At 39.3% G+C, this 16,482-nt stretch overlaps 1 protein-coding gene across 1 annotated transcript in view; it reads left to right on the top strand.

The window, feature by feature from the left end:
- Positions 1-8,856, top strand: part of SAV1 (salvador family WW domain containing protein 1) — a 39,254-nt gene extending 30,398 nt beyond the window's left edge. The window contains exon 5 of the mRNA XM_063438985.1: positions 8,571-8,856. Within this exon, the coding sequence (XP_063295055.1) occupies positions 8,571-8,769 (199 nt within the window). The 3' untranslated portion in view covers positions 8,770-8,856. The remainder of the gene's footprint in view (positions 1-8,570) is intronic.
- The last annotated feature ends 7,626 nt before the right edge of the window (positions 8,857-16,482 follow it).

Raw genomic sequence — 16,482 nt, 5'->3', positions numbered from 1 at the left:
AAGTACAATGAATGCTTGCTGTCAAGGATAATTTCAAGTTGAATTAATTTGATAGATGTACTTGACCTGTCTATGGGCTTAATTACACATTCTACTGCTGTTTTACAACTGACAAATGACTTTGACCTTTCTGTGTTGATAACACCGTGAATAAATAAAGTGAAGGTGAAAAAGGCCGTTCTAACAAGAATAGAAGACAGACAAGTCTTCCTCCCAAATTTACTCCGAGTAGGAAAATGTTCGGATGAACAGGTGGTGAAAGATCTATCTATGCAATTCTAATGCTTAGACATAACAGAGTGGACTCACCCATATACTGGTGTTGTGGAATAAACACAGGCTTCCTTCAACACATCTGGTGGTCCTGTGAAGAGATCAGACCCTACTGGAAAAAGATCAGGAACACCATACATATAGTCACTGGCAATCACGTTCCATATTCAAAAACGACCATACTTTTCCATCTAACAGGCGAACCACTTTCCAAATATAAGTACTCCCCAACAAATTTTCTTCTGATGGTCTCAAAGGAATTTTTTAAAAGCATGTGGAAATACCCCCAAAAAACACCCATCACGGCTTGGTTAATGAGGCTGGAGCCATACCACACTTTGGAAGAATTAAGATGGTCCTCTCTACAGAATCCCCCAAAATACCTAGCAATATGGCAAGCTTGGATAGACTACATGAGAGCCAAGTGTAACTAATATAAACAGTGGGACCTCGGTTTACAAACGCCTCGGTTAACATAATTTTCGGTTTACAAATGAAAATCCATTGAAAATAATGCCTCGGTTTACAAATTTGTTTAGCAATACAAGGCAAGTTTCCCCAGGATGCATTGCACCTGGAAGGTTTATAGCACCGCCCCCTGCATGCTGGAGCCTGTGGGTAGCACATGGCGTCGCGTGTGGAGATGTTGGTGCGGCTTTTGCATCGAGTTTTGGAGCCATTCTGGAAATTGTTTGCAGTTGTTTTGGGACTTTTTGGTGCATTTCTGAAGCTGTGGAAAGGTAGGGATCTGAGATTCGTCATTTGCATGCCTTTTATTGTGTGTTCTGCATTGTGGGTTGGTTTCCATGTCAGCTCATATTGACTTTTTTTCTCACCTCCAATACGGATTAATTGGTTTTCAATGCTTTTGTATGAGAAACCGCGTTTTGGTTTACAAATTTTTCGCAATAAGAAACGTCTCGGAGAACGCATTAAATTTGTAAACTGAGGTCCCACTGTATATCCATTTTTTTTTTTTGGGCTTACAGGCAGCATTTTACATTGTAACAGTATATGTTCCCTGAGCTTTGTTTTGTAGAATGTTTATTAAGAACTTGAATTAAGCTATGTAAAACGTGGATTCAATCATATCAGGAGCAGATTTCCATTATATCACTCACTAGAGTATGTCATTTTTTTAGAAAATAAATCTAGTTATTTAACGAGGAATCCTGCCCAGGATAAGTATTGGTTGTTTGTGTTCTTATACCGTGTATATATAACAAATGGATATTTATGAGTTGTGCGAAATAAAATTTAAATGTAGAATTCAAAATGTCTTTATCCTGCAGCTGTGCTACTCCATCGTAGTTTACTGTCTGTCATTGTTATAAGCTCTGTCTTTTGCACCTCGCAATCAGCAGACGCTTACTCTGCTTTCATATCGGGAGGACCTGGAGGCAGGGGGAGGGATCTGGGAAGTAGCTATCCTGTCCTCCCGCGAGCAGGTTGTGTGGAGCGTTGCCGCATGTTCCCATGACAATCAGACGCGCGGGAGGACAGGAGAGCTGCAGCCAGTCACATACCACCAGGGCTGGCTGTCACCCCCCTCCCCCCACCCTCCTTCACCAAAGTTAAGAAGGGAGGGAGGGGGTTAAAGATTTTATGTATAGGTCAGGATTATTTTAAAAATAATAATAATAATAATAAAAAATGGCTACCTGCAGCACCCCTCACTCCTCCCCACGCACACTCCGCACCCGTACACACAAACACATACACTGCACTCCTCAATGCAGTGTATGTATTCAGCGGACTGTGTGTATGCCTTCAGCGGACTGTGTGTATGCCTTCAGTGGACTGTGTGTGTGCGTGTGTGTATCTATTGCATTTGTTACATAGTTACATACCTGAAAAGAGACTTCCGTCCATCAAGTTCAGCCTTATCACATATATTTTTGCTGTTGATCCAAAAGAAAGCAAAAACCTAGTCTGAAGCACTTCCAATTTTGTAGCAAACTAGGAAAAAATTCCTTCTTGACCCCAAAATAGCAGTCAGATGTGTCCTTGGATCAAACAGCTATAATTACCCCACTAATTAGAAATTATATCCCTGTATGTTATGTTTTTGCAAGTATTTATCCAATTTCTGTTTAAACATCTGTATGGACTCTGATAAAACCACCTCTTCAGGCAGAGCACTCCATATCCTTATTGCTCTTACTGTATAAAAACCTTTTCTTTGCCTTGGATGAAATCTACTTTCTTCCAGCCTAAATGTGTGACCTTGTGTCCTATGTATAGTCCTGTCTATGAATAGATTTCCAGATAATGGTTTGTACTGGCCCCGAATATATTTGTATAATGTTATCATATCCCCTCTGAGGTGCCGTTTTTCCAAACTAAAGAGATTAAAAAATGTTAACCTTTCTTCGTAACTAAAATGCTCCATTCCTTTTATCAATTTTGTAGCTTGTCTCTTTACTTTTTCTAGTGCTATGATATCTTTCTTTAGAACGGGTGCCCAAAATTGCACAGCATATTCAAGGTGTGTTGGAGAAACTAATAAGAATTAGCTTAATGTTATCTATAATTTATATCACCATTTATAATTTGTATCATTGAACTCTGTTGTGTTCTTCTTTTAAGTTACACATATTTTAATCTTTGCGTTGCCAAGGGTTCCTTAACTATTTTACCCACCGGCTGCTTGTGCTTCCAACTCAGAAACTGTAATTCAAATTGTTGCTTGCTTGCCTAAAAGCAAGTGAATGATAATTTGCAAATATGCTTGCTGCTGGATGCAGTCACTCGCTGTTTAGTTTAAACGTATTCTGAATCCTATACTTTGTAAGGGTTCGGATGCGCACAGCACCATTTTTAATCCTGACACCGAATGCATGCTCAGTGTTACGGATAACGGTAAGTTGAATTTCGACTGAAATTAGCTCTAAAAAAAAAATGAGAATTGATTTTCTGTTCGGAGTTTGATGTTCCAGGAGGGATAAGCCAAATGGCAAATGATTTAGGTAAACTAGAAAAATGGTTGTTGTGGCAGCTGACATTTAATGTTTCTATGTTTGGCCATTTTCACCAGAAGTTGTCCATCCAGACAAAATCCGGTGTTAAATGAACAATAATGAGAGTGCTTATCAATCAGGTACGCTCCAGTTTATTCCTTCAAAATTCTTGAGGAAGTCTTGATTGCCCTACATTTTTGTTTCTGCAAACAAGCGATTTTAGGTTTTCTTGGAATTGTTTAGAAACTTTTCCTAAACTGTTCCAAGCAGCTGTGCTTTTGATTTACTCTGGAATTTGGTTTCCTCACAATGAGTTTCCCAAACTATTTTGTTTAATCCTTGAGACTCCATTGTTTGCTTCACTGCCATTCGATTTTAAGTTCTGAGCAGCATTTTACGCGGTAGCTTTGTTCAATTCATTGACGTGCTGCTTCATCTGCCCTCACTAACCAGCTGAGATGACCCAGGATACTCACGTGTTGTTTGGATTCTGCATTGGAATTACTCTGGCACCTAAGCTTTTTAGGTTTGTTTTTGTTTGTGTCATGTCAAGTGGCGGAGAAAGGTACTTAATGATGTTTTTCCTAGAAAGTTTATGTAGTAGTATTTTTTTGTTGGACCATTTGCTTGCTTTGTGTTGATACAATTTTACTGCAATGGGGCACATCAAGCACTATAACCACTTGTACTCATGCAAGGAGTTTCCTTCCTAATGAGATATGCCATCTATAGTGTCCTAGTCCTCATTTAGCTATCTGTCCCGCAAGGTTTAAAAAGATATTACCTTTTATCACACGCCACGCTGCTCTCTCCCTCCCTGGCTTGCCTCAGCTCCTTGGCTGAGATTATCACGCTTAAATGAAAGCATTGAAGGGTAGCGTGAATGTTTAGCAAATCGCTGCGCCAACCACATGAGACAATCTGATTGAAATAGCGGAGTTTCGGAGGAAGCACATCTAAGATGAAGTGGCCTTGGTGAACTATATATTGTATAGTCTGCGCATAATCTGTATAACTCCAAAGCTTTCTCATAGTTTTGAATCAAATGAATTAGATAATAATTTGTGCTGTAGTTTCTTTCTTATAATTTTGTATTCTCATGAATGATAATGCGAAGGCTGAACTACTTGTCAGGAGGAAAACCAGGGGAGCGAATAGAATTGCCTTACTGAATTGACAAGATTTGTGGACTGTTGATTAAAAAAAAAAAAAAGAAGCTGTTTTAGCAAAATAAAAATGTTGCTTCCTGTCAATTTAGGAATTCAGCTCCCCCCCCCCCCCCCCCTCTCCCTTTTTAATTGTTTCTTATGCTGCAGCCCCTCTGCACTGCTCTTGCAGTATTTACAGAGTATTACAGAAACACCTAATTGACTTTTATGGATTTTCTTTCTTCTTCCTTTTTTTTTTTTTTGTTTGTTTAGAAGGAATGCAAACACATATTTGCCCAGGGACAACAGCACACTTTATACAGTTCCAAACGTCATATGTGTACAATGTCACTTGGGCCACAATATGACTTTTTTAACCTTGGTAGAGCAGACAATCTACACTATTGTCTGAAATTTCTTTTTTTTTCACACAATATCTCTGTTCTTTCAATAGTACCCTGCCCCTGGGTCTGGCTAGCAACACTGATACTAGTTCCTCAAGTTGGTTTGGAAGCAAACACGATCCATTTATTGTGAACTATGTAAACATAATGACTCCTGTATCTTCTTTATATATACTTTTTGTAACTTCATGGGTTCAGGGTAGACTGTCCCAGTACGTCACTTGACGTCGTTTACATTGCCCACCACACCTTGTTTTGTCATATACTAGATTTGAAAATCCATATATTTCAATAGTCTGAGTGTCCAGTCCTGAAACTACAGGAACTGCCTTTTAACCTTGAGAGTAAGAAATAATGTTGAAATGCTGGTATCTTTAATTTAACTGTTTTCTTTTTTGTGTTTTTTGGTTGTTTTAAAAATTTTTTTTTTTTTTTTTAAAGGAATTCTCTTAATTCAAAACCACTTCCCTTCTGTCACACACACCCTCCCCAAAATGAGCATTTCATAAATTTAAAATCTTTATGAAACACTCGCATGGGACTACTTTGTCCTAGTATATTTCCTATACTTGACAAAGGGGCTTGTTACTTCTGTCAAGTTTTATCATTTCCCTCAGCTGAGGTGAAAAAAAAAAGAGCTTTGTCCATGGTGGATATAGACCTCAATGTTTTACTCTTGCACATGTGTAGGACCGGTTCAGTTAAGTAAAACTCACCCCGCGGCAATTGAACTCCTAGTGGAACAATCCTAGTCAGACGTGCAAAATATACCAAGTCAATAGACTGAAGGTAGACCTACATCTCCCCGATACCTTGCCAGCATTGTGGGAGATGTAGTCCACAACATCCCGAGTGCTGAAGGTTGCTTACCCCTGCCCTAGACAATGATAGGACCTCTTTGAGAAGTCTCTGGGCGCAGCCTGAACTCAAGGGGTTAAGCTGTTGGGTTCTGTCTGCCCCTTCTGCCATGTTCTTCCCTACGGCCGACGCACTCCTTATGCTTCTGCTTGGGTGGCAGTGATTGGCTGAGGTGAGCTAGTCACTAAATCAACAAGTATTGGAAGAGGGCCATGAACACACACACAAAAGGAGTGGAAATGCATGTCTGTTTATTTCAGTATGAACAGATTTGTTCACTTTTCAGGCTATTCTGGCCTAATTTAAAAAAAAAAAATTAAATTAGAACTTGTAGCAATCCATATTCCTTAGTGATTAACAATGTGCTTTTTGTTTTTTTCCATTACATGTAATAACTATGCTATAATAGCCGCTGATGATGTCACAGTCCTAGTAGATCACTATAAGCATTCTTTAGTTTTTTCGTCTTTTTTGGTTGTTGGCAGCAAAAGTTTAGCTTTTTTTTTTTTGTTTATACCAGCGTGCTACTACTTATATCACAAAGCATTTAAAGAATTGATGTACCTTCTCTAACTGACAGAAATCCCATAGAGTTATTGTTTGGAACTGACATGTACATTGAGTTCCCTTCACCGGGCACAGAAAACAAGTGCACTTGTTTTTATATGATTTGATGGAACGTTCATCAACCTCTACAAGACTGATGGCTCCCCGAACTTGTTATGAAAGGATTCCTCTATTAGAGGAACTTTTTTATTTGATTTTTGGCAAAGGCTGTCCTTTTGGGAAATAATCAAGTTGCATTCGCCCAGATATAAACCGACGCACTGCCAGAAAACACTGTCCCATGTTTCTGCTGGAAACCATATCATGAAGTTGGAATTCTGTTGTTAATTCTGATTCCTCTTCTTGAACAACACCATCGCATTATGTTTTTTTGGGGGGAGTGCAAAAAGTGTATTTAAAATAAATGATGAAGCTGGGTGATGTTAAAGGGGTTGTAGCAATGTATTATAGCGATTGTAGCAATCTTCAGCCAGTATACGTGGGTCTTGTTGTTATTCTGTTATGGGTGTATATGTAAGGATTACTTAAGATCATGTGCACTTATAGTGTTATCTGATTCTACTGCCCTCGATAGAAACGCCACATTTATTTAGATTGCTTTGTGATTTCTTATCTTGGCTACAAGCAAAGAATGTACTCATTGCACCATTCTAGGTCTGCAAGCTTAGACTTGCGACCCGACTTCCTCTTTTGACACACAATTTATCCATGTTTGTCAAAGCGGTCATACAATTTGTGCAGATACTATTCTGCCTCTTTGGGAATCTTTGTTGCCTCTTGTTTAATGAATATTGCATTCTTTGTGGTAAGCCATGACGTCTCTGTTCTAATTGCCACTTATTTTTTAGATAACTGATACTGCTAAATGGCAGTCAATCTAATACGACTCACGTCTGCAGCTGCCTTTGTAATTGCGACTTGATTTTTACATGTTTGAACTCACTTTTCATGTGGTGTTTAGTTTGTTTACTCTTTGTATACTGATAAAAAGCTGCTAAAAAGTTCAGCGTAGTATACACAGTTTGGTTGCACTCCATATTAAAAGTTTTAATTGAACTTGAGTCACACACAGAAGGCTGTTGTAGGCTCTAGCAGGAGATAAGAGAATCTAAGTTAAACACACTGTGCAATAAGGGAAGCTTAGAAAAGTGAGCTCTATGTCAGGGTGTGTAGGGTCTCGAGTCAGTCTCACCCTGTGAATCTGTCATGGGAAGTATGGCTGCATAAAAGTGATTTTAAATGACCACTAAAGTCACTTAGGCCACTTCATCTCAATGAAGTTGTGTGGGTGCAGCGGTCCGGTCCTTTTTACGCTACGATGTAAAACACCGCAGTTTTTTTAGAGTAGAAATCCACCTCTAGTGGCTGTATTCCTAACCGCCACAAGAGGCGCTTCCATGGCACTGACTGATTAAAACTATTGCGTGGTGCCGAAGCCCCCATAGGAAAAAGGTGAGTCAATGCTTTTCTATGGGGAAGCTTGAATGTTTGTTTGCCACAATGAAGAGCATTGGTGTGGACCACGGCAGAGGAGGCCATATAGGCTCCATGATGTCTGAGAGGCGGAGAGATGTGCAGAAAAAATAATAAAAAAACTTTTTCCAAGGCACAAGTAGATAGACTTTGCTTGTCTTTTCTCCGTTGGTATGGAAATAACGCTCTACCACTCTTTATTTGTAAAACGATTTTAAAAAGTGCAGATTTACATAGAAAGTGGCACTTTTCATAAATTATCTGTCAGCCAGACAACTGGCCCTTTTACTTCCTGGTTATTTAGTTTAGTAGAGCTAAACTCAAGAGGCAGACAAAACCCAGAACACCTAGCTTACAAATACTTCTCTATAGGCTGCATTTGGGAAGTGTGATTGTAAAAGCTCGGAAAGCAGACTGGAAACGGTGGGGGCTTGCAAAGGCTTCAAACAAGATCTGCAACTTTTGCAAGCTGTTAAGTTATGCCCCAAATGATAAAATACATAATTAAATGTGTTTTCCCTACTAAACAGTGGGAGGGTTGAGTTTTTATTTTTTTATTTTATTTATTTTTATAAGGCAATAAGAGAAAAGTGCTTTTTATCCCACTTTAATATACCTATAGCTTCTTCTTCTTTCCTTTTTTTTTTTTTTGTTTTTTAATAAAGAATGTGTCGATTTGGTCTTGTGATTTATGATTTGTGATTTATGATCCCTATTGCTGAAAACTATGGATACAGTTTTGTTGTTCCTTAAGCTCAATGTATCCCGTTTGCTTGGCATTTACAGCTACAAAGTAGCTTTAGATTTACGATAAACATTATGGAGAAAGAAATATGTCCAAATATTATTTTAATTTAGTTTATTTCATATTTTTCTTTTGCTTGCAGATATGACCACATTTTGAAATGGGAACTATTCCAGTTGGCAGATTTGGACACGTATCAGGGTATGCTAAAATTGCTTTTCATGAAAGAACTGGAACGAATTGTTAAGCTGTACGAAGCTTACAGACAGGCACTGCTCACAGAGGTGGAAACTCGGAAGCAGAGACAGCAGTGGTATGCCCAACACAACAAGAACTTCTGACAACTTCTAGGAGTTCCGTAAAGCCCCACCTTGTATTTTATTTTATTGCTTTTCCGGAGTGGAAGAAAGTTGATTTTATTTAATATTTTTGTGTTTTTTTTTTCTTTTTTCTGGTTTTTGTTTTGTTTTTGTTTTTTTATACTTTGTTAGAACTATTTTGTACTATGACATAGAAGTGAATGAACAATTTTAAACCAATTCTTTCTTTGCATTACTAAAAGCCATAAAAAAAAAGCACAAGCTATTCCTCTGGGTTCATTCCTAGACTGGTTGGGAACCCCGACCCCCTGCAGACTCTACAGCATTCAAGGTACGTATTTATATAGACCAAGCCTGAACCAACCATGTGTATATAAGAGATCCCCAACATTGTGCTGTGCAAACCCCAGGAGAAAGGCTGAGGTATTCTACAATTACCTAGCAGTTGTACTACAAGAGATTAAAAAAGGCATTCACATAACAGTTTCCCAATTGGTTTGGAGTTAACCTACTTATGCAGGGTCCAACAGTTTTGCCATTTGCTCATGAAGTAGTTGCTAAATCTACAGCTTGAAATGTACAAATGTGGGGAAAAAAGACGAAACAATGAAAAATGTCTAATTCAAACACTTAATTTGATCCTTCTTGTGAAACTGGAAATCACAATATAACAGGGCCAATCTGCCACTTGATGCATTTTATTGGTGGCATATATATATATATATATATATATATATATATATATATATATATATATATATATATATATATATATATATATATATATAATATTCTACACACACACACACACACAATTTTATGGTCCTGCACATGCCTTTCAGCTGTACTTGAGAAGGTGCAATCTCCAGCCTTATGTTGATAACTAAACACGAAGGAGATTATATATAACGAGCCACCTTTAGAGGTCGTACATTGTTGCAGTGCAAACAATTTCATTTAATCTGTTTTAAAGGGATCCTATAATGCCAGGAAATCAAACCTGTTTTCCTGGCACAATAGGGCTAATAGGTCCCCCAATCCCTTGCGCCGCTACTATCGTGGGGCTGAAGGGGGAAAAACACCTTGAGGAACTTACATGATTCCGGCGCTAAGTCAGGCTCCGCCCATTCTCCTCCCCCGCCTACGTCAACCGGCGGAGAAGACCTAATGCGCGTCAATGGCCGCACGCGCATTAGACCTCCCCATTCAATGCTTTCCTATGGGGAAAATCTGACGCTAGAGGTCCGTGAGGACGTCCAACGTCAGATAACGGACCAAAAGTCCGCTTGGGTTCCCGAAGCACCCCCAGCGGCTGTCTTGTAGACAGCCACTGAGGGCAGACTTAGAGTTGCAATGTAAAAATGTATTACATTGCAGCACTAAGTGCGAAAGGGTCACAGCACCCAGACTACTTAAATTAGCGAAGTGGTCTGGGTGCCTACAGTATCTCTTTAACTCATTTGTTGTATTCTTCCAGAGTTAAGAATTTAAACAAAGGGAATGGAGTTTTTACTTACAGTATAAGAATCCATTTTGGCTTTTGATGTACACACTGTATATTTATTTTAAACCGGAAATGGCTACTTCTTGACACAACTGTACCATGTACTGCAATGCAATAATAATGTTCTGAAACAAGTCTCAGAACTATCTCAAATTCAAATAGTTCTATTTTTTTAACCTCTTATATGAACATCTTTTTTTATGTAAGCATTATCATTTTACAAAGATTTGAGTCTGTTTAAATACTGAGGCAAACTTTCTTCAGGTGGTCCTTATTAAATACATCAAATAATGTGCGTGGGTTTTTGTTTTTCCCCCTCACCCTTATTTAAGTAGATAAGCTACTTGGTCCTTTTCTTTTTCACACTATTTTTAAATATAACATAGTATTATTATGTTATTATTTATATCGCAATAAAGATGTGCACCAGGGACCAAAAGTCAGAGGAGCACGCTAAAGAGTCCTCAGAGTTTCGCAAGGATTAAGAACACATTTATTTGTAAACCTTTAGATATATAGAAAAAATAATAAACAAATAATTTAACACATCTAAATCTCCAAGGAGAGCAGTGAAGCTTAGCTGACCTGAGGGGGATGGATATAAGATTGGCAAATCTATAGGGATTGATGCATGAAAGAATAATGGAGAGTAAGTATCTCAAAGTGTAAGACTTGAATAGTAGAGGCTGTCTGTAGTAGATAAACCAATTTAAAGGATCACTATATGGTCAGGAACACAAACATGTATTCCTGACCCTATATGTTAAAACCACCATTTAGCCCCCCTGGGCCCCTCATGACAAAGATCTTACTGTATTCAAGCCTGAAGCTGTAGCTCTGCATGCTGTTTGACTCAGAAAAAAAGCAGTCTGCTGACATCAGCAGAACTGGTAGCCTGATCCAATCACAATGCTTCCCTAAAGGATTGGCTGAGACTGATAAAGAGGCAGATCAGGGGCAGAGCCAGCATGATTCAAACACAGCCCTGGCCAATCAGCATCTCCTGATAGATATGAATTGAATCAATGAATCTCCATGAGGAAAGTTCAGTGTCTGCATGCAGAGGGAGGAGATACTAAATGTTTGGATGCATTTTAGGCAGCCATGACCCAGGAAGGATCTCTAATGGCTATCTGAGGAGTGGCCAGTGAAGTTATCAGTAGGCTGGAATGTAAACACTGCATTTTCTCTGAAAAGACCGTGTTTACAGCAAAAAGCCTGAAGGTAATGATTCTACTCACCAGAACAAACTCAATAAGCTGTAGTTGTTCTGGTGACTATAGTGTCCCTTTAAATAAAAGGTTTATAAGTCAGATCCAGCCCATATATGCTTTCAGTGGTTTGTTCTTAGGAAATATAACAGTTGATTGTATCACAACTTGCTCCTAATAAGCAGACACTTGAGTTCACATTACTACAATATATCCAAATGCTGAATGGAATAGTGACCAAATTGTAACTATTTGGAAACAATTAAAAAGCGAAACATTCAGCTTGCTGCAGAACACCTCTATAAGCTCGGAACACTATCTGCCTAGTTTCGTACAATCCTCAGCAATAAACATGCTGTCTCGTGAATTACCGGCTAGAAATCAGCCCGTGCTGTTGCGGTGATATGATTAAATATAGTCCTTGCTACAGTCTCCTAAGGAGCCCCCAAATGTCCCAAAGTGGCTAGCAGTATGCCAGGTCAATTATAGTCTCCCTCACACCCATAATGGTGAAAAATAAACTAAGTGTCCAGTGAAAGTGGGGAGTGGGGTAAAGTGACACAAAAGGTAAGGATAGTATTGGACTAATGACAGTTGCAAGAGAGGAATCAGTCGGGAGCTATTTACAGTTTAATTGATACGCTTTTATGAAGAAGTGGGTTTTTAATGATTTTTTTTGAAGGAGTGGAGACTGGGTGAGCATCTAACGGAGGAGGGAAGGGAGTTCCACAGGAACAGTGCAGCCCTCGAGAAGTCTGGGAGTACGGACAGAAGATAGACGTAAGGGCTTGACGGGATATACTTGTGTATTAGGGAGGATAGATAGGTGGGGGTAGCATTATGTAGAGATTTAAAAGCAAGAACCAGAATTTTAAGACACATCCTGGCAGTTACATAGGCTGAAAAGAAACCTGTGTTTATCAAGTTCACCCTTCCTCACATCTGTTTTTTGCTGATGATGCAAAAGAAGGTACAAATACATAAAGTCCTTCTTGACCCCAGAATGGCAGTCAGATTTATCCTTGGATAAAGAAGCAATTACCGTACAATTGAAAAAGTATATCCTTGAATATAATGTTTTTTTTTTCCAAGTATGTATCTAATTGTTGTTTAAACATCTGTACAAACTCTGATAAAACCATTTTTTTTTAGGCAGAGAATTCGACATTCTTATTCTCCTTTATAGACAGTATAGTACTGTTTGTGAATAGATTTCCTCACAATGGTTTGTATTGGCCCCGGATATATTTGTATAATGTTATCATATCCCCTCTCAAGCACCATTTTTCCAAGCTAAATTTGTTAACCTTTCTTCGTAACTAAAATGCTCCATTCCTTTTATTAATTTTGTAGCCCGCCTCTGCACTTTTTCTAATGCCATCATATCCTTCTTTAGAACAGGTGCCCAAAATTGCAAAGCATATTCAAAATGTGAACAAAAAGAGGAAAGCTGGAAGCCTAGAACGAGCACTCTAAGTATAAGGGGATAACCCTAGGGAAACTACCAAAGTAGTTAGAGATAGAAAAAGAGGGGTGAGTGCCCTAAATAATTAATACATAACTTTTAATAATGCATTTTAAAATGTGGTAATAGCCACAAGAAAATAATTAAGAAACTGACACTGTAATAACTCTGGTAGGGAACAAATGTCTGAGAAAGTAAATCATTATACACATGTGGACGTAAACGTAATAAAGTTCCCCAAAGTGTCTGTTACAAGTTCCAACGTTAAAGGGTAAAACCCATATCCGTAGACCCCTAAAACGTCAGAAATGAAAAGCTTCCCAAGTGAGATCAATAGAGAGGACCTGTTCAGAAGTTTTCAGTGTCCTCACTGCGGAAAGCTAAGTGCAAATAGGCGATGGTATAGCACAATCTACAGACATGAGTAAACTACCCAAAAATGTCTGTAAATGTTCCAACGTTTAGGGGTGAAGCCCATGTATGTAGACCCCTAAAGCGTCAGAAATAGAAAGCTTCACTAGTCAAACAATATATATAGAGAGTTCCTGTTCAAAAGTTTTCAGTGTCCTCTCTGCAGAAGCTAAGTGCAAAAAAGCGGTAATTTTGCACACAATGTACATAAAGTGTAAGTGTATGCTGAAACCTCCTGGGTAAAGGCAGCAGTGCACTCACTTATCCATATATAATATAGGCTAAGTTACATAAATAAAGCCTTGAATATAAGTAAATGGGCGATCGTGAGGGTTGAGACCTCCTGGGTAGAGATCACTAATACACCCGATACACAATGTAGCCCCAATTAACTATGTAGCATGTATGCTAACATAGTATACACCTATAAGCCTTATACGGTGCCCAATAGAGCCTTATATATATATTAACGGGTACATTCACGGTCAGAAGTATACCCCAGATGGATTATACATAAATAAATAAAAGACTTATAGCTAAACTAGGAAGGTCGGTGTTGAAGACAACTGGCAGGGTAGCCAATGATAGTGAGGCTTTATGTGGCTAGTTCATAGCAGTAGGAACATAGCCGCTGGTCCTTGCCCTTCCAAATAAAAGCTCAAGTCAGCTCGAGATCCATGATGCCACAAACGCCATAATAAGAAACAAATCTAGTGCATCGGAAATAATAGTAGCTGTGGATCGTCGAGAGGCCCCTGACTCGCGCGTTTCGCCCGCAGCTCATCAGAGGGGAGCCGATGTGCGGGAACTGGACCGATATTTAAAGGTAGATGGCGAGTTTTCATTGGAGGTGTTCAAGAAAACGTCAGACGTTATCAACCTATCATCGTCAGGTAAGGAGGTGATGTAACTGAATGGAATAAACGTCAGGCGGATTAACCCCTTGTGGGTATAATTGTGGGAACATAGAAAGAAATCAAGAATACTGACAACCCTTGCGATATAGAGGGATGAATGTCAATATAACCCGGATAAGTGTAAATATGTAAAAATCGCACAGTGTTGATGTACAGATGGCATGCTCGATGAATGTTACAACCCGTGCTTTGTAAATGTTGTTACATCGAATCAGGAAATCGTAAAAAGCAATTTAACAGTAGAATATCCATACCGACAGAAAATTGGTACACATGGATGTGGACACAAATGGGATGTTATAAAGAAATTATCCATGGAAACCCAGGAGATGTACCGATTGGAAGCAGGTGCTGTCGGTACACAATGTTATAGTACCTATAACTATAGACACACTTAGGTTGAGACCACGTCCTGTATATTGAATGTCATATATAGTTGAAGATCACACAGTGATCAGGTGCCTCTGGCCATACATATCCCTGGATAGATAGCCCTCGTGTATTTGACGTAAATCAGTATGCAGGTCTCGCCGTATCATATGCCTATAATGAGTTACCCATAGATATGTGTATATATACCCCGTGGGTTGTATGTCACATAGAATTAATTATTCAGGACTCAGGATGTGAATACACAGGGGGAGGTAAAGTAATAGTAATCCGGAGATGTGTCGTGGACAGGTGGCGATACAAAGATAATTGAGGTGGACCTAATGGTTGCTAACTGGAAATACGGTGCTTAAGTGGAAAATAAAGCTAAACCTGATCGATCGCCTTAAAAATGCTGGTAACATGCAGTGGAAGTAATGCCTGTCCCTTGTTTCACTCGCAGAGCCCAAGAATTGGGTAGATGAGCCCAAATTAGAGCAACTGCCTAGGGTTTAACTCTACTAGAAGAGTATATGGTGATAGCCCTACCAGCAATTTTGAGATGGAAACACCATCCACAGTGGTGATAAAGCAGAGATATATAGGGTGCAGAAAAAGAAAATCTACTGGAGGTAGAGAATGTGACAATGGACAAATCAAGAGGCATTTCTTTTCCTGGTGGCACATAATGGGTCTGTAATGGAGATCCTGTACTTAGTATCCAAACAGATCCCGTTGTTACGGGTATGAGGTGCCAGGCAAGCTAGTGGATAAATGGGGTGAAGTTGAATTCTTCATTCACCCCCCCTGGGTTTAGAGTTCTAAACTCATAAATCCACTTGGACTCTTTCTGGAGGAGAGTTAGATTGAAGTTGCCTTTCCTGGAGTTCAAAGTGACTTTTTCTAAGGCTTGAAAGGATAAGTGGCGAACATGATTCGCTACAGGAGTACTTAGATTCAGATTGGTGACAGAGTTAATATGCTGGAGAACACGTCTCCTTAACTCCTGGTAAGTCTTCCCTATGTATTGGGTACCACATGAACATGTTATCACATAGATGACTCGAGTGGTGCTGCAGTTGATGAAATGGTTCACTCTGAATTCTTTTGAGGTTTGGCTACATCTCACCATTTTTGAAGTTTTGATGTATTGGCAAGCCTTGCAATGGCCGCATTTATGAGTCCCTATTGGGGCCGACAACCAGTTTTTTGTGGGAGTTTTTCTTTGTAAGTGGCTATGAACCAGTAGGTCTCTAAGGTTTTTTGATCTGCGTGCCGTGATGTTCGGATAGGGTACTAGATTGGTGTCTAGATTTTTGTCGTATTGCAAGATTGGCCAATGTCGAGTGAATATATCTTTGATGGGTTGCCATTGTTCATCAAAGGTGCCAATACATCTAATCATTGGTTTTGTGGGGGTAGGTCTTGTTGATCGGAGACTGGTGCTTCTTTCTTGTGTAAGAGCTCTTTGGAACGCTTTCTTGAGGGTCCGGTTTGGGTATCCTTTGTTTTTGAAACGGATTCGTAGTTTATTGGCCTCAGCTCTAAAGGACTCCTCACTAGAGCAGTTTCTTCTTGCTCTAAGATACTGACCATAGGGGATTCCGGCCTTGAGCCGCTGCGGATGAAAGCTTTGCCAATGTAAAAGGCTGTTTGATGCAGTACTTTTCCTGAAGAGTTCAGTGTCTACTGTTCCATCAATATTGAGTAGAATCCTGAGGTCCAGGAATTCCAAATGTGTCTCATGGATCACATATGTCAGTTTGAGTCCGATTTGATTGTCATTGAGCTCATTCACCATATTAACAAAAGATGGAATAGAACCAGTCCAGAACAGCAAGACATCATCGATATATC

Source organism: Pelobates fuscus, chromosome 13 (genome assembly GCF_036172605.1).
Source record: "Pelobates fuscus isolate aPelFus1 chromosome 13, aPelFus1.pri, whole genome shotgun sequence".
NCBI classification, from domain to species: domain Eukaryota; kingdom Metazoa; phylum Chordata; class Amphibia; order Anura; family Pelobatidae; genus Pelobates; species Pelobates fuscus.
Note: the sequence above shows the minus strand (reverse complement) of the source record. Positions and strands in the feature narration are given on the sequence as shown.